General features: G+C 42.2%; 1 protein-coding gene across 6 annotated transcripts in view; it reads right to left on the bottom strand.

The window, feature by feature from the left end:
• SLC20A2 (solute carrier family 20 member 2) overlaps positions 1-18,888 on the bottom strand; it is a 125,256-nt gene that overhangs the window by 48,045 nt on the left and 58,323 nt on the right. For 5 of the 6 annotated variants that reach the window (XM_056116959.1, XM_056116964.1, XM_056116960.1 and 2 more), the window contains 4 exons: positions 14,289-14,841; positions 9,979-10,119; positions 7,842-7,927; positions 5,228-5,324 (listed from right to left, as the gene is read on the bottom strand). In XM_056116959.1, the coding sequence (XP_055972934.1) occupies positions 5,228-5,324; positions 7,842-7,927; positions 9,979-10,119; positions 14,289-14,577 (613 nt within the window). In that variant the 5' untranslated portion in view covers positions 14,578-14,841. Of the gene's footprint in view, positions 1-5,227; positions 5,325-7,841; positions 7,928-9,978; positions 10,120-13,143; positions 13,277-14,288; positions 14,842-18,888 lie in introns of those variants that run through there. The other variant, XM_056116965.1, reaches the window with a different exon arrangement.

Genomic DNA, 18,888 nt, shown 5'->3' with positions numbered 1-18,888 from the left:
GGTGGGAAGGTGTAATGGCTGGTGGTGGGATTGGTGTTTGAATATTAAATGTAATCAAGTTTTGTAAACTACTTTATAAAAGGTAAAGGTAAAGGCCCTCCCGTTGATCGTCGATTTGCTCGAGCGGGCCCAGTAACGTCTCCATTGGAGACTTTGTTGTTACTGTGTCTGGCATATCCAATACTCTCGGTAGCTAACTACTTTATAAAATAAAAAAATTGAAAATAAAAAAAAGCCGAGAAATAGGGAGGTAGTTATTGACAGTGTTAAAGAAAAAGAATGGAATGGGGACAGAATCTGATCTTATAAAATTATTCTAGCAATTTGTAATCTAAAACATGAGAATTTACTCTTAAAGCCTGTGTGCAGGAAATGCATTTGGACAGTTATTAATAGTATACCTCTCTAACTTGTACAGATATTTAAAGTCAAGTTTCGTTGATACAAAAGCTGTTCATACAAAAGCTTCACATATAAAAGTATTGGAATCAATGTAAATTCAAGGACAAACATTGTTTCTTCTGAAAATTTAAAGCTGACTTACAACAGAATTTTCAATAAAATACTTTGCATTTAGTTCTTTTTCTGTGAAAATGTCAAATTGTTTTCAGGAGCTACTGCATAGCAGGGCAGTAAGGCAGGGTGCGGTTCATTGTTCTGTGGACAGGCAAAGTAGGACGCGGCTTGAATTGCTCCACTTCCCTTGGCCAAAAGAGGCTGCCAGTACCGAAGGCCAGGGGCTCAGCACCCAGCCCTCCAACCCAGTTCTCAGTGGCTTTACATCTCAAGCCTGAAGACTTTTTGTTTGTTAAAAAAAAAATGAACTTCTGGCTTGTATCAAAGCCAAGCAATGATTATATTCCTAAAGTAATTTTTGCTTCTTGCAAACTGTATTTAGGACAAAAATACCAAGTAATAACAACAAAAGAACCACCCCCCACCAAACCCTTTCTACTATAGTTCTGTCATTTTTTTTTTCAGCAGTAAGGATATGAGGAGCCATGATTTAGCTCGGACCTCAAACATCTTCACAGTTTGAGTTCAAATCCCTCAAAGAACTGACTACTCAAGTGACTTGGAGAAGAAGGAAACAGGCCATTTCAATATTTCAGAGACTATTACTTTGTTGTGCCTCCTGTTCACAGGAGGCTGCCAGTACCGAAGGCCAGGGGCTCAGCACCCAGCCCTCGAACCCAGTTCCCAGTGGCTTTACATCTCAAGCCATATAACACTTTTTATTAAATGTATAAAGCCGATATGGCTCTGGCCTGTATTAGTTTACTATACCCCTGGTCATCAGAGGAGGAACTGGAAAAAGAGGACAAGGAGAAGAGAGAGAGGAGAAGGAGGGCTGGGAGAAGAGAGGTGTAGCTTCTCAGGGCTCTCCCAGAGAAAGACAGCAGCAGACAGAGCCCAGGTTCCATGAGAGATGCAGGGGCAAGAGTGACACTGCTGCACAGTCATCAGCATCCCAGCAAGAATACACATCCCAGCAAGTTATCTTGTGGTGCTGCTGCTATTGGTCTAGAGATCACACTTCACAATTACAGTGTGGCTCTGCTTATTCAGTTTTGTGTGCCATGGGTTCAGGTATCCACGGACAACTGTGGTCATTAAAGTGGAGCCCGCAAAGAGATTCTGAGAGGGCCCGCACTCAACACTGACGCTACAGCATACTGTACTGCTGCTTCCTTTATTATTTAGTTATTATTCCTAACCTCTCACAGAACTAATCTATAAATTAAACCTTATTATAGGTATATATGCATAGGAAAAACATAAGTTGGTACTATCTCAGTATTACCCGGGGTTTCAGGTATCTTGGAGCATAACCCCAAAGTAAGGGGGAGTTACTGCATATGTAAAGAACAAAGGCTTACTTTGGTGATCTCTGGAAACTCAGAGAGGCCTACAATTTTAGCATTCACTCTTTTTTTTTGGCTTTTTGGGTCACACCTGGCAATGCACAGGGGTTACTCCTGGCTCTGCACTCAGGAATTACAACTGGTGGTACTCAGGGGACCATATGGGATGCTGGGAATTGAACCCGGGTCAGCGGCATGCAAGGCAAATGCCCTACCCACTGTGCTATCGCTCCAGCCCCAGCAGTCACTCTTTAAACACCAAACAAAAACCAGGTTCTACACATTTGAAGACTTTTTGTTAAAAAAATGAACTTCTGGCTTATACCTAAGCCAAATGATTATTATATTCCTAAAGTAATTTTTGCATCTTGCAAACTGTGTTTAGGACAAAAATACAAAGTAACAACAACAAAAGAACCCTCCCCCTGTCCCCAAACCCCTTCTGCTTCCGTTCAGTTTATGCCAGACCTGGCGTTCCAGGCTGCACAGCACTGCATGCTTTGGGAGAAGTGTGGGGGTTAACAAAGAATGGACCTCTTCATCTTTGCTTGAACTTTCTTCTCTATCATGAAAGTTGTCTGTGACTGCATTCTCTGCTGAGGCATAAAACCTGAGGGATGCTTGGTTTGGGGATATGAGTTGAGGGTTTCCACCCTCTGGCTCAGTTCCTTATAATATGGTGTGTTGTACTTTGCCCATAAGCTGAAGCATCAGTCTGGAAGCTCTCATCACAAGTACTCAAACCTTTAAGATCAATGTTCTGAATGCTGTAGAGGAGCCAAAATTGACTCAGAGGAGTCAGAGAGATAAGAGCAGCAGGTAGGCGCTAGCCTTGCACACAGCCAAAATAGGCACAGCATATGCTTCCTGATTATCACCAGGAGGGATGTGGAGTACAGAGCAAGCAGCAAGCCCTGAACAAGCTGTGTATGACCCAAAAACCAAAAAGCAGAATAAAACAATAACCAAAATCAGAGCATGTGTAACGTTAAAAATCATGCGAAGATAGTTTTTCATTTTCAGTGCTGAAATACACATCATATAATTAAATGTGTCTAAAAAAATCTGCCCCCTTAGAGAGCCCAGCAAGCTACTGAGAGTATCCCGGCCACATGGCAGAGCCTGGCAAGCTCCCCATGGCGTATTTGATATGCCAAAAACAGTAACAACAAGACTCACAATGGAGACGTTACTGGTGCCCGCTCGAGCAAATTGGTGAACAACAGGAGGACAGTGCTACAGTGGACAGTGCCAATAAAATCTGCGAAAAACTGTCATGAGAAAAATTAATAGTAATTTTCCACATTTGGGAAGCAAGTATTTTAAACAGAGAGAGATTTTTTGTTTTTGTCAGATACAGCCAAATACTCAATCTCATTCCAGAGGAGGCATTCACAAGAAGGAAAGCACACAGCTAACATATCTGCTGGTTCCAGCTTCCCCACAGGAAAGGGCATATAGATTCAGACTCTGGCTGTAGGTGGGTTTCACAGGAAGAATCAAGAGGAATCCTTTCTCCCCAAATACACAAAGCAACATTTAATTAGAATGTTCCCTAATATTCACCAACACTAAAGTGTGTGCAAATAGGAAGACTGTCATATTTTTCAACACCCATTCCAAATGTAAAGACCTTCAATCTGGTAGAAAAGAACAAAAGCTGGCAGAGATGGCTCTGGACCATGTGCCAGTCTGAGTCTCATCCGGGGCATCCAGAGGAAGGTGTGTATGCCTACCACACACCCCAACAGAGCCCCAGCAGTGGAAAATTTCCAAAACCCAGCCGCTGCCATGCTCAGTGTCAGACTGCACAGGCTCAGACGAGCCTCATCCATGAATGAATCTGCTGAAAAACTCAGGTATGCGGGTTTTGTGACTGAAATCTCCAGGCTCTCAAGGAGTTGGGGATGGGCTACCTCCCCTCAGCTTCTTATTCTTTTGAGAGCCTGCTGGTCATGCCCACAAACTGCCTCTGGCACCATATAAACTCATACTCTACACCACTAATGTTCCAGGAAGCACACCACATTGGATGGGGTGTAAAGTAGAAGGTAATCAATCTCGATCAAAAAAAGGTATATATATGCACACAATTCTCAACCTGTATCTACATGTTAGTAATCTCATGTAAGGGTTTCATGGCTCCAGGGTGAGATACAACAATCTTCACACACTATACTCTAATGAAAATTTTTCTAATTTTTAGCAGATTATTCATAAAATGCAATACAAAATAAATGATTTAGAGCCAGTTATTTGGGCAGGCTTGAGTGGTGGTTTGGAAAATTCGAAATAATGGTGGTGGGAAGGCATGAAAGTGATGGGATTGGCTTAGAATATTGAATGTAATAAATTATTGTGTAATATTGAATATTGAATGTAATAAATTATTGAATATTGAATGTAATAAATTATTGTCCCCCGCCGCGCGTCGGGACCGGGGTCCGGTGCGGAGAGCCGCTCATCTGGGGAACCGGGGCGTGGCCAGAAAGGTGGCCGCCCCCTCGCCCGTCACGCAACGCACGTTCTTGGGACACCTGGTGCTAAACCATTCGTAGACGACCTGCTTCTGGGTCAGGGTTTCGTATGTAGCAGAGCAGCTCCCTCGCTGCGATCTATTGAAAGTCAGCCCTCGACACAAGGGTTTGAGAGGAATTATTGTGAACTTTATAAAAATAAAATTAAATTGAAAAATAAAGAAAATTAGAAAAGCCATTAAAAGGAGCAATTCTGGGGCTGCAGCAATAGTGCAGTAGGCAGGGCGTTTTTATTGCATGTGGCTGACCAGGGTTTGATCTCTGGTACCCCATATAGTCCCCTGAGCCCTTCAGGAACATTCCCTGAGTGCAGAGCCGGGACTAAGATCTGAGCACTGCTTGGTGTGTGACCCCCAAACCCCTCCCCCACCCCCCCCCCAAAAGGGAGACATTTTGTAAGGAAATCACCCTTGGCTTTAGTCTGCAAGAAATGAAAGTTGGCTTCTATCAGTGGGCTAACTGGTTTAACACCCAGTAGAGAGCTGACGATTACACCAAAGGCCATATCAGAACTGCACCCCTACCTTCAATCCCAGGCTCCCACGGGTCTAATTCTGCAAAGGCTACACAGCTCTGCAAAGGGCAGCACCAGGACTTTAATCATCTTTTTTTTAAAATCTGGATGTCTGGACCTTTACATCTGTAGCCTTCATGCCCCACTTACAGCTTGGATAGTTAAAACAAAGGAATGCATTCACTTGTCTCTTTACTCCTCTGTGAGCAATGCTTCTTACTGCTAACCATCAAGTACCAGCACTGAATAAATCAAATTAATTGGACCAGATGCACCTTGTCTGCTTGATTTAAGCTTCTTGGAATGCTTACCTGGTGCTCCTGTGTACATGATGGAAAAGACATTTATGGCTATTGTAGCAGCATAGAACACTGGAAGTGCCCGGAGGCCATTGGGAACAGGGTCCTCCTATAGGAGTGGGACAAAGCAGAAGGTCAGGGTCAAGGAGTATCTGCAGCTGACACAGACCAAAAAAACACCTTTCCAAATCCTGGCATGGCCAAAATGGCCTCGGTGTCTTGCTGTGCTGTCTGCAGCTGATCTGCAGAGGCAGGACCGGTTTGGCTGGGGCTCCCACACAGACGCTAACTCAAAGAGCTGCTGTTGTGCCCTGAAGACACGTCAAAGCACGAGAGTCACATGAACTGATGTCAGACTTAGAAACAGAGAAGAACTGTTAGGTCAGGGAGCTCCTGGGGGCCCAAGCCCAGAGCCTGGAGTCTGCTTTAAAACCTGTAGGTTTACTTAATTTTACTAGTAAAGGCCAGGTTGGCACTAGAAATCTACTTTCAGAAAGTATTTGAGACTGAATGCTCAGAGAATTCCTCGGAATACCAAATGACTTCAATACCAATTATGCACAGGATCTGACACTCTGCAGCAATACATTTTAGCCCTATTAAAATAGTACAGATATATACTTCCAATGTGCCATGATTTTTAGAAACTTTTCATATGATTTAGTACTGAGCCTACAATTAAAACTCAAAAGGAAAAAAATGCACTGTACAGTCCTTGCCTTACAAGAACGTTTAGTTACAACAATTTTAGACTTTTTTGGGGGGCTTTTTGGGTCACACCCGGCGATGCTCAGGCTCTGCACTCAGGAATTACTCTTGGCGGTGCTCGGGGTGACCATATGGAATGCTAGGAATTGAACCTGGGTTGGCTGTGTGCAAGGAAAACGTCCTACCGCTGTGCAATCGCACCAGCCCCAACAATTTTAGACTTTTGCAACAAACTAAATACTTCTAGGAGTGTACACATGCATTATGCTGAATAACACCAGGGGGTTAGAAATTAGAGTTTTAAACAGATAGCAAAGAAATTTGAAGTGAAAACATGAACTGGGAACTCCTTAACTTAGCACACAGATGTTGCTAGAATAATAAAAAACAGGACTATTTCCTAATCCCCATGCAAGACAGGGAAAATCAGGCTGATGCCAGACCCTCAGAAGCAAGGACCAGCAGAGACCATTTCAGAGCATTCCGTATCCATACAGGCATGTCTGGAAACCAAGTGTGAGAGTGGCACAAACTGCTGTGAAGAGATTTTCACTGACAGCAGAGAAGCAGGAGGCCCAGGCAGAGCAGGGGGCATGATTCCCATGAGGCTGTCAGGAGGCAGGAAGAGAGGCACGGGCTCGGGAGAGATGCCAGCCTGGGACACTGGCAAGCACCAAGAAAGTTTGTACAAGGAGCTTGGCCCTGTGTCAAGAAAGCACAGTGGTGTGGGCATGTAGAGAGAGTATCTTGGGTGGGAGAGAAGAGGCTTCCGAGGAAGTGCCACCTGGACATGGAGTAGAGCAGGAGCTTACCATGCAGGCAAGAGAGGGTAAGCTATCTAAGACATGAACATCACTAGTATGGCTGGGCCTGGGAGCAGTGGAACACTAAGTAGTAAGACATGATGGTGGTGATTTTGCACTTGAGAAATGACCAGTGCTGCTGCTGTATCTTGCTTGTGATCTCCACGCCCCTGCAGTGCTTGGCGCCACCCTGCCTCTGCACGTGCCAGCCTGCCGGGCTCTCACTCTTGCCCACTGCTGTATTTAAAGTCAGACTTGACTTAAGGAGGAAGAGATGGTCTCAATGTGCAAAGTATAAGCTACAGCATAATGAGTCAGGTCATGTCTTATGGCTTATATGATACTGCAACACGCTCCTGAAGGCCAAATAAAAATGACAATCATTTATTCCCACTAGAATACTGGTCTCAGTAAGTTTTCATTTTAATTTGCTTGCATTCTACATTAAAAAAAAAACAAACAAACCAGAAAACATTTGGGCAAGGAAAGTCTCCTGCTACTTTTAGTGATCGTGAATCAACATTTTAATACCTTCTCATTCTACTCTGCTGGACATTCAGAAAATAATTACCATTGGTTTTTGAGGTTTGAGGGCAAATTTAAGAACTGATGACTAATGAACCCCAGAGGGTGTTAAGATACACGAGTGACAGTGCTGACTTCCGGGAAGCCTGGGCATGACACCCTGGCTTTCGGACTATTTCTATAATCAAGTCTGGTCCTGACTCTGAGCTGCTTGACCTTAACAATATAAAACTGCCATTATTCTGCTTACTTCTCTTACTAGGCTGGAGCGATAGCACAGCAGGTAGGGTGTTTGCCTTGCACGCGGCCGACATGGCCGACCCGAGTTCTATTCCTCCCCCCCTCTCGGAGAGCCTGGCAAGCTACCGAGAGTATCTAGCCTGCATGCCAAAACCTGGCAAGCTACCCATGATGTATTCGATATGCCAAACACAGTAACAACAAGTCTCACAATGGAGACGTTACTGGGCCTGCTCAAGCAAATTGATGAACAACGGGAGGACAGTGACAGTGACTTCTCTTACTATAAGTTTCAATAAAATAGAATAAAAATTAGTTCTAAAACTTAATTTTTTAAAAGTCTCACTTACCTTTTTTAAGATGAAAATTCTGATCAGTACAAATAGCACGCCAGACATGAAACCAGACAACAGTGGAGATATAAACCAAGAGGCAACTGAGTAATTCAAAACAAAACAGAATGAATGTTAAATTCTAGATTATTAAAGTATTGTTTATATAATATAACACTTAAATATAATACAGACAGTATAAACATTCTGAAATTACTTACCTGAGCACAGAGTCTAGCAAGATCCCCTACGTGTCAGAGCTGGCCTTCTCCAGACAAAAAGAGTAATGGCCCCAGCACTCTTCCTGCACAGCTAGCCTAGCACCCCTTGCCCTGCTCCAGCACAGGTCCTGAACACTGAATCTCTGAATCCCATGGAGCCCCTCTGTCTGCTCTTGTCAATTCCCGGGGTCCTGGTCTGTCTGAGCAGTGAGCACTACTGGAAAGGTAAGGAACTTTGTGGCTTTCGGTTTGTTTGTTTACTAGTTTTTTGTACCAAGCTAGCCTGCGACTTTTGTCTTGGTACTTTTAAAATATTCTTTAGTAAATTTATTAGTTTTTATGTATGTGTATGGTGTGTGTGTGTGTGTGTGTGTGTGTGTGTGTGTGTGTGTGTGTGTGTTCCAAGTACTCTGGCTGTGCTGGCCTGGCTATGAGGGTCAATGCTTGGACCTGGTGGTATGTGGACCAGGACATACTATGTAGTGGTTGCTGGGCCATACAGTGCCAGGAATGAAACTCAGGGACTTCCACACACTAGGTTTGTGCTCTGGCCTTTGCATTATATTTCTGGCCCCTTCCTTCACAAAGGGCCAAGCCTTGGTATGGTTATTCAGCAGCTTGCTGTTGCTGGGGCTGAGGTTCCACGTTGTACCAGGCATCAAATTCAGGACCTCCCTCATGCTAGGCATGTGTTCTACTACTTGGGCTATCTCTCTGGCCCCTCACCTCAACACCTTTTTTTTTTTTTATCATCTAGTATAGCAATTCCAAACTCCAGCTACACAATGAAACCATCTTCTGCAGTTTTTAAAACCAGCTATGCTCTGGTGCCAATCCCAGAATTCTGATAGCAAAGATTGGGACTGGAGTTCTATTTTTTTTTTTTTTTACTTTTTGGGTCACACCCAGTGATGCTCAGGGTTATTCCAGGCTTTACACTCAGGAATTACTCCTGGCGTTGCTTGGGGGACCATATGGGATGCTGGGAATCGAACCCAGGTTGGCCGCATGCAAGGCAAACACCCTACCCGCTGTGCTACTGCTTTGGCCCAGGACTGGAGTTCTAGAGTTGAGAATGATTGTTCTAAAATATGGAGATCAAAGGCAAATCTTTTGGTCATTGGTGTTCCTGCTTCGGAGGTCACAGAGCCCAGTTACGCAGAGCCTCTGAGGTTGCTGAACTTCAGAAGTCATGCAAATCCCCACCATGAGTCACCCAGACCCTGTGGGGGAGGGGTCTCTTACACATTGGGTGAGCTGGTTCTTAGAGGATAGATGGGTTTTATTTTGCCAAAAAGCACCTCCAGGCAGCAGGCTGTAAGACCTTTCCAGAGTCTGGTGGCAGGCATGAGACTCTGACAGGCGGTACACTTCCTCTCAGGAGAGGGTGGTCCTGACAACACTGACTCACCTGAAGGCTTCTAAGAACCATGAACTCAACACCTAAAAACTGAAGGGCTTTTCCTCTGGACCTAGATTTCCTCTGATATACCAACCAATTTCAATCAGACAATTTCTCTTCTGCTTTGAGACAACAGATAACAGTTCATATTAAAAGTTGGATGACAGGGGCCAGAGTGACAGTATAACTAGTTGGACTCTAGGCTTGCAAAAAGTCAACCCGGATTTGATCTCTGGCATCTCATATGAGCACCACCAACAGTAATTCTTGAGCATCGCCACGGATGGGCCAAAAACCAAAAAGATAAAAGGTTGAATGACAACACAACATTTGAAAAGGTGCCTGGAGTTAAAACAACTCTCTAAGACATAATGCATGATCTTCATTAACAGATTTTAAAGGAGAATATTACTCATATAAATATTTTGAACTTTGATATATCAAGGAAGGACACTGTCATAATTTTAAATACAAATTTCCTTAGAAAATGTAAATTTTCCCCTTTTATAGGTTAAAAGAAAAGAGCAATTACCAATCTTGACAAGTTCCATCCACTGCACACCTTTGGTACCAATGGCAACAAGTGAGAATCCAATGGTGGAACCGACGATGCAGTGAGTACCTGAGATGGGAAGTCTCAGGAAGGATGCAATCAGCTGCCAAACAGCTGAACCTAAAGGTTAAAAGATGGAAAAAGAAAGAAAAAGTCAGATACAGAGTATTTTAGTTAGCCACCATAGGAAGAAGTCTAAATTACTGACTTCCGTGACAATACTGACCTGTGTATACTATTACCAAACACTAAAGTCCTGATAGAAATCAGTCAGTTTTCTTTTCTCAATAGAACATTCTCCAACACTGAATGAGTAGCAATAATTTGTTTAAAGAAAAGTATTATAGGGTCTTTAGAGAATGCCCATTTTTTACTGGCCTTTGTTATACTTAGGTAGATATGCTGATGATAAAGTTGTTCCTGGGTGAAGTGTAGCCCAGACCAAGCACAATACTAAAAAATGTGATGAAGCCAAAGAAACAAGAAAGGCTCCACATTAGCAAAGATCCTCTTGCTCTGCCTCATAGACCCAGAATGAGGATATTAAGACACTCACTGGCCATGTCCTAACAGTCTGTAAGAGAGAGTGACACTGTGTTGTGTTCTGATTTCAGTCTTTCATGTGAGAAGTGAGTCTTAACTCTATATTGGACATCAGTTCCTAGACTGGTCAGAAGCTGAGTATTTGCGTTGCTCTCTCTAGCCTTCTATTTTGTAGGGCGATAGGAGAATCCCTTAGCTTTGGCCTTGTGTCCTTTTCACTCAATTTCACCATTCTTTTCCAGGCTTAATATTTTTATAGGCTACAGTTCACTTCAGTTATTTTCATAAGCAGATCAAATTTTTCAGTGAGTATTAAAAGCATCAGCTGGGAGGGATCATTTTCAGAAACAGTTGTTGACAAGCTCCTATAGAACTGTAAGGGAACAAAGGGTGTGGCTGAGAAGCAGGCCACATTATTAATCTCAAATGTTAATTCTTGAAATCTGGTTGCTTGGCAATAGCAAAACTTTTCAAGTAGACCCCTGGCATTTCCCTGAAGACTATCAGAGTTCCAGGGGGTCACTGAAGGCCTCACAGGGCCAGTGTGTAAAACCATGCTGACAGCTGCTCTCTCAGCCCAGTGCAAGATGACCTTTGGGTAGTGACCATGTGTCTATCCCTGTGGCATGTGTTGGGAGGAGAAGGGGCCAGTTGTTGCTGCCAAACCAGTGTCAGGCTCCATGGAAGCACCTGGGCTTCCCCAGGGATGATTCCTGAAACCTTCACATCTAAGTCCTGGGCTCCCCAGGGAATAGGTTGTTTTAAAAATAAAGTCAGAAGTTAGGGCATGTTTTATGACGAAGAAAAACAAATGTGATGATGTATATGCTTGTCAAGGTTAAAATAATTGTCTGATGTTCCAAGAATGGTATAAACTCACCCAACTGCATTCAGACCATGAAATTTTCCTTCCTGAAAGCTGCTATCCTTGCTCTGGCTCACTCTATAGCACAAGTCCTGGAGCAGAAGGGTTTGTCATGAAAGCGGGGTGTCTGTGGAGGGAGGGAAGGGAAGAGAGCAGGCCAGTGGGGAGGGGCGAAGGCGCAGCTGCAGGGAGGGGAAAAGGAAAAACTCTGCGCCTCACCAGCAAGAGAGGTGAGAGGCCTCAACCTCAGGAATTTCTGCAGGCACATGGGGGTACATTAATATGAAGAAAATTTCAAGAAAAAAAAAGACCTTTCACCTGAGACAATGGCCCCTACAAAGAGAAAAGAATGTAAGCATGGGATAAGGATATAAGACAGACTGAAGGAAAGTTGGGGGGGAAAGACGTGTGTCTCTGAGGCAGCAGGGTCCTGGGAAGGCTGCAGGGGTGAGCACAGGCAGGGTCCAGGCATCTGGGAGGGAGGGGTCTGTGCTCTTCCGAGCGTGGGAGTTCAAGAAGGTGCATGTTTCAACTATTGAGGAATTTTTCCATGCGAAAAATGCTAATTTTTAAATTTTCAAGAGATTTCTGGAACCATTGGTTTCATACTATATACACTAACACTTCAGGACTGAGCTAGAGTCCCCAAAGATAAGTTGTTCAGTAAGTTTAACTGGCACCGACAATTCTCTACACAACCAACGCAAGTGCTACCACATTCTATCAGAAAGCACAGAGGCCCATGAGCTTGTGGAGAAATTTCAAAAGAAAAAAAGCAAATAGGATAAAAGGATAGGAAAGAAGGAAGGGAGAGAAGAAATGAACATTGAGTTTAGAAGAGGAGAATGGAAGAATCCTGGCATCTGAACAGAATCAGCTTTGGTTCCAGCCAATAATAATTATCCTCACTTCTTACATTTACAGAGCTCACAGTTGCAAGTAACCCACTTTTTAAAATTTAGGTAACGCTTATAAATACTCAACAAAACAGGCTTTGAGATTCATCTAACCACATATTAAAAAGAAGAAAAAAGAAAGAAACCAAGGTAAACAAAATCAAGTTATTCAAGCAAAACTTAAATTGCCTTGGTTAACCAAAATTCTAGTTGAGATAAGTATTCTTTCTTCTTTCAGTTAAGTGCCAAAGGCCAGGGGTGAGAAATTTTAAAAACTGGACAAGGTACAATATATTTGAGAGTTGGCAGTGACCAGCTATCCACTGAAGAGTCCCAGAGTCAGCTCACTAATGTATCTTTTTGATAAACATTCCTGAAAAGTCATCCAGTAAAAGGAGAAACTCTTGTTGAAATTTAATTTTATTAGTACTTTTCTTCAATTCTACCCGACTTTCAACATGTCCTGAATGGAAAAATCTCAACCTCAGCTTAAAAGGGTCAAATCTTCTATATCAACTTATCAAAGATAAATCTGATAAAAAAACTAATTTTCTAAAAGAATTTCACATATGTCTATGATGAGAAATATATGCCCAATCAGAATAAGTAAATTAATTCCATCTTTTAACACAAGATATTATCAACTCCTAAGTATATAGTGGTAGCCTATTATGCTTAGTTACATTTATTTTATAATATATCATCTACTGAAACTTCTTGTAACAGAAAGAAGATGGTATAACTTAAACTTGTCCAATAATCTCTGCATACTGAGTGTTTAAGAAACACTAAAGACAAAAATAACTAGGGACCTGTATTCTTGGTACACCAGCATCTTACCTCCTACTGCAGGACTCGTCCTACAAAGGAGATGTCCTGTTGAAAGCAGAAGGTGGTAGAACTCCTCTCTAACCCTCTTCTCCCTAACCAAATACCCGTATAGATCAGCTGTCTGCTGTGACGTCATCTCTCCCTAGAGGCAAGCAGAGAAAGAGTCCTGTCAGCTACACTGAAGGCATTTTTGCCTGCAACTTCCTGTTCAGTTGTAGTAGGGTCAGTAAGTGAAATCTGCCCCATAGTGCTTCAGTCTCAGGCCCCCTTGGGCAGGAGAGGATTCATGCTGTCCCACCAGTCCATCTGCTTATTAACATAGTTCATGGCCCTTAACACTTCTCTTTCATCTGGACAACTGGAGACTACCAATGAAAGGTCATACTGTAAATAGTTGACACACAAATGATCTGTTGGCTGGAAAACAAAATAAACATTCCAAATGGAGCTCCTAGAGGTAGAATCAGAAACTCAAAACAAAAGCTTACAAAAGATTATAAATAACATAGAAGTCTAGAATTTCTTGAAACACAAGCACTTAAGATTCATTTGGTAACTGCTTTGTCTTAAATGGAGAGTACAAAAAGTTTTATTAATTAACACAGATTTTTGGCATCTAACTGCTTAAAACACTGCATTCTAATTGATGAAAAATCTACCAAAAGTATAAATAAATCCTTAAGGAAATCTCATAAACTTTTCAAATACATTTACTTAGCAGTGTTCTTTCTTCAATAACTTTCAAACAACTTAGAAATGACAGAAAACTACTCTACTCTTATTTCCTATATATTATGAAAAGTTCTCTCTTAATAAAAATCTATATTAACAATCAAGTTTGCTAAAAAAAACTTGAGAAGATCAATATTTAAGTTTGTTTTTCTTTGTTTTTTTCATGGCCACACCAAGTTGTGTTCAGGGCTTCTTTCTGAGCACCTACATGCTATTCTATCTGGCCCAAATATTTCATTTTCAACACCTAAAAAATTATAATCCAATTCAAATGCACAAGCAGAATCAAAATAGAATCTTAATAAGATCCACTGAAGTATGAAACACAAGTTTTTGAAAAGTTAGAGGACATTTCACATTTATGGGAATGGCAAAAATACAGGAAGTAGGCCAGACATCACATAAAGAACAATGTTACTTACCAACCATTGCACTAACTTCCCCAGCCATTAGTGTTTCTACAGTGTTGTTGTATAGGTTCACATCAATGATACCTTTTCGAATGGTCTCTCCTACTTTGGCTCCCAATAATACAGAGCCAGTGGTTTCAAATATTGAAGCCAAAATGCATGCCTGCCTCAAAGTCACCACACCAGAGCCCACAGCAGTCCCGAATGAATTGGCAACATCATTTGCACCCACAGAAAACGCCAAGATAAAAGCTATGATAAAACCCAAAATGACCATCCACAAATACTCATCCATGGCCATTTTGGAAAGTGGGCTCCAGGTACTTGTCGTTTGCAGAAATATTTTAAATAAACAAAGCTTGAGGTTCTAAGCGTCGTAAGGCCGAGAGTTCTTGTAAACAGTGAGTTTGCTCTGGGAAGTGCTGGACAATGTTAGAGCCTGAACAAACTGCTAACTGCTGGTTTTCAAACTACTGTCAGTACAGTTCATTTGGTTATGTTCAGTCAGCGGTGAAAGACATTCCATATTTTTCCTCCCACTCTGGGAAAGCTGTGATATCTTCTCCTGTAACAGAAAGAAAGAAAACAAAAGGAAATCAATTACCCTAAATAACCTGTAACAGTTTGTTTTTTAAAAATAAATGTCTTAAGCCGACTAATGAGATTAACTTTGGATTGTGACATAAAGCAACTCAAGGAATCTAATAATTGGGCTGGCACACTCAATCCCACCCTTTGGCTGATTGCCGGTACTCCACAACTGAAGCAGCCTGTATACTGAGAGGGAGAGAGTGTCACAGGGTCAGGTTTTCAGCAGTTTGAACAAATATAAGCAGTTGTTATTTTCAGAAAGAATTAAAAAAGCCTCAGAAGAGAAAGAGATAAAGCAATGAGAAATTCACTTGTAGGGTCCTTCAAATACATGGTCTACTCAATTTCTGGGAGTACCGATTAACACAAGTGATTGTGTCACACCCTGGGCAATGGTAACTCATCTACATGCATTTGGATGTATTAAAAGTGATAAATTAGGAGCATATTACACATGTATCTAAAAATAAATTTATAGGTTTGGTAAGAAAGTGACTCATCCAGGGACCAGAGTGACAGTACAATAGGTAGGGCACTTGCCTTGCACATGGCTGACCTGGGTTCAAACTCCATTACCCTATATGATCCCTGGAGCCTGCCAAGAGTGATCCCTAAGCTAAGAGGCAGGAGTAAGTCCTGAGCACCACTGGATGTGACCCCCCCCACTGCCCTCATGAAAGAAAGCGACTCATCCAGAGGGTAACAAAGGTGGGCACTGATGACCTGACTGATGGACAGGAGGAGGTTAGAGAACAAAAGCAAACCGGTGCAAATCAGATCGGACCATCTCACTCATCTATTACTTCCCCTCTCACTCAGAAGGAAAGCTCAAGGTCTCATCAAGACATGGCTTCAGCCCCTCTCCATTCCTCCACGGTCCTTGCAATTCCTTGAAAACACCATGTAGGCTCACATCAGAGCCTTTCTACCTCTGGCTCTATCTGCCAGCAAACACCTCAGGTCAGCTGCACAGCTCACTCCTCATGCTATCTAAGTCTGTGCTCAAATGTCACCATCAGGACCTTTCATGACCTTGTGGAAAAGGAATAGTTCCCCCTCCCCCCACAAACACACATGCCATTATCCTTGTTTACTTTTCTGCTTATCACCTCATTTGTTTATACATGAATTCACTCATTCACTCATTCACTCCTTTCATTGTTACAAGGACTCTGTGATTCATAGCTTTATGTCCAGTCTAGACCACTGCCTTGCATGTATAAGCCCTAATACATTTGCTGAATAAACAAAGAAAGAAGCTATTAAGCAAATGAATGAAAGCCTTGCATATTCTTCCTTCTAAAATGAAGAGGAAATGTCACAAATTTAATTTATTCCTAGTGTAAAAATATCACTAGGGTATTTTTCCAAACAATATTCTGTGATTATATAAGTACCAAAAATTCTGTATCTATCTAAGTATGAAATCTTTACCTAATTTTCTTTGAATCATTTTGAAATATACAGTGGCACCTCGCACAGTGATTCTTTATTTGGGGTTCACATATGCCAGTGCTCAGGGGTTATTCCTGGTGGTGCTCATGGGATCATGGAGTGACGGGAACTGAACCATTCCAACATGAAGAGCCTCTATTACAGCTCACTCAGCTGTTTCTCCAGTGTGATTCTTCATAAAAAATGACTGAACTGAATAAATTAGTTCATATCATATCATATGTAATATAATCAGTCAACACTAAGACTATTTAGAGAGAAAAGAGAACACAACATCTTAATATTCATTGTAATTCTGGAAATACTAAAATTTCACCAAAAAGCTGGGCAGATAGCTCAAGTGGTAAAGTACATACTAGCACAGATCCCATGGCATGCCCCACCACCACCCCAAACCTTCATGTATAACTCTGGTGACTCTTGAGCACTGATGGGTGTGCCTTGGGATCTCTGGAGTACTGGTGGGCAAAATATAAACTGAGAAGATCAGAAGATAAAACACTAAAATTATAACTGTGAGTTTGAATGGTAGATGAGTTTTTCATTTCCTTCCCAAAATACATTCTACTATTATAAACTACTTTCAAATTAAAATAACAAGCAATAAATATATATTGAACACCATCTTTGTACTACAATGCTATGGAAATACAATAAAATAGGAAATAGTGTGTGATCTTATCATTTCCTGAGATTTATAGTCTATGTAACGCTGGAGACTCAGATTTCATGTGAGACAAATAAAAAGGCAACTTGAAAGGCCAGCTCAAAACTTCCACGAAAGCAGTATTCTATAAGTATGATGGCACTTCAAATTTGTATAAGAAAACAGAATTTAAAAAGTGCATGCACGCGCACGCGCGCGTGTGTGTGTGTATATGTGTGTGTGTGTGTGTGTGTGTGAAAGAAGCATGATTGTTTTTATTGAAACTTACTTTCCATAGTGGAAAAAGCTAGTAGAGATAGAGACAAGCAAGCAGGAGATGTGTTCAAGGGGGAACACGGACTTAGAAGTATTGAGGAGCCAGCCTGAAAGTATTCTTGTCAACGTAATCTGTCTACACAATGTAAAAGAATCTTGAAGGAATCGTCTCAGGGTAGGTTGCCCTCCGGCAAGGTGGTGTTTGAGACCCTCATCCACATTGTCCCTAGGAGTTAAGGATGAAGGGTGGCTAGGGGCCAGCACAGGAAGCTTCCAGACCAGTGAGGGAAGGAGGCATTCACCAGGGTCCCAAGAACACAGAGTGGGCACAGCAAGTGTTTCTGAGAGGACAGGGGAGGCCCACTGCCTTCCTAGGAGGCAGGAGTTCACTCCAAGAACTTTCCTGACCAGGGGTGAAAAGGAAACCTCCATAGAAGTGGCGGGGGGAGGGGAGGAGCATCTCAAAGACAATAGTCATGGGATCAACAGAGGGGTGCCTCAAATGGAGTTTAATTTGCAGATAGTATCAGATTTCCCCATTAAGAGCGGGGATTCTGGTAGCAGGGTGGAAAATGGAATGGGTAGAAAAAAGAATGTGGGGCTAGAGCGATAGTACAGTGGGTAGGGCGTTTGCCTTGCATGTGGCTGACCTGGGTTCAATCTCCAGCATCCCATATGGTTCCCTGAGCACCGCCAGGAGTAAATCCTGAGTGCAGAGCCAGGTGTAATCCCTGTGCATCGCCGGGTGTGACCCAAAAAGAAAAAAATAAAGAAAGAAGAATGAGTGTAGAGAGTCTAATTTTGAGTCCTGGGGGGTGGTTATGGTACACACCGGCCAGGAGAGCTGCTAAGTCAAGAGAAGTGACGGAAGGAGGTGTTTCAGGGGCTAGTCACTAGGGTTTGGGGAAGATATGTACCTGGGAGCCCAGAGAAAAGCTGAGGCTAGACAGTGCTCTACTGTCTTGCTTTATTTTCAGTTTGCTTCTGATCTTTTCAGGTAGGATGGTTTATATGATAAGAGAATAGTTGCAGGAGAACAGTAAAGCACCAATGTAGTATGTCCCCTGCCCAGTTTTGCTTGGAGAGGTTTGTTTCCTGATCTTTATAGCTTTGGGCCTATTTCAAATCAATATCACTCCCACATATATAATCCAACATAACTTACTTTCACAATCATGTCTATGTTCCTTTCTACTTTACATTAATATCCTCAGGTATCTTAAGAGCAATAAGCCTCGGGTTAAAGAGAAAGACTTGTCACATTCTTTGATACTAAATGATACTGATCTTGCATTGTATCGTTTATTTTTAGCAAATAACAACTTGATATTCCTCCTTACCCATTAATTTTCATTTACCACAAGCAAAATGAAACAAAGTACTTAAATAACTACACAATCTATTGTACAGAGCAAGATGCCAGTGCTGCTAAAACTAAGCCAGTGGTCTGCAAGAAGATCACAGTACAGAAGGTCAATATGGTAATTTATCCGGAATATAGAAAGCCTTAGTTCCAAGTAGGTGGCATCTGACTACATTCAACATATCAGAGTGCTGGATGTTTGAAAGTTATTTTTTGATGGGGGATCAAGCCACTGGGGGAGTGCTGCCCTTTTTCTAAGTGCTAACTATCTGAAAGAGAAG

Source organism: Sorex fumeus, unplaced genomic scaffold (genome assembly GCF_029834395.1).
Source record: "Sorex fumeus unplaced genomic scaffold, SorFum_2.1 ptg000033l, whole genome shotgun sequence".
Classification (NCBI taxonomy): domain Eukaryota; kingdom Metazoa; phylum Chordata; class Mammalia; order Eulipotyphla; family Soricidae; genus Sorex; species Sorex fumeus.
The sequence above is the reverse complement of the archived record's forward strand: the minus strand, read 5'-3'. Positions and strand labels throughout refer to the sequence as shown.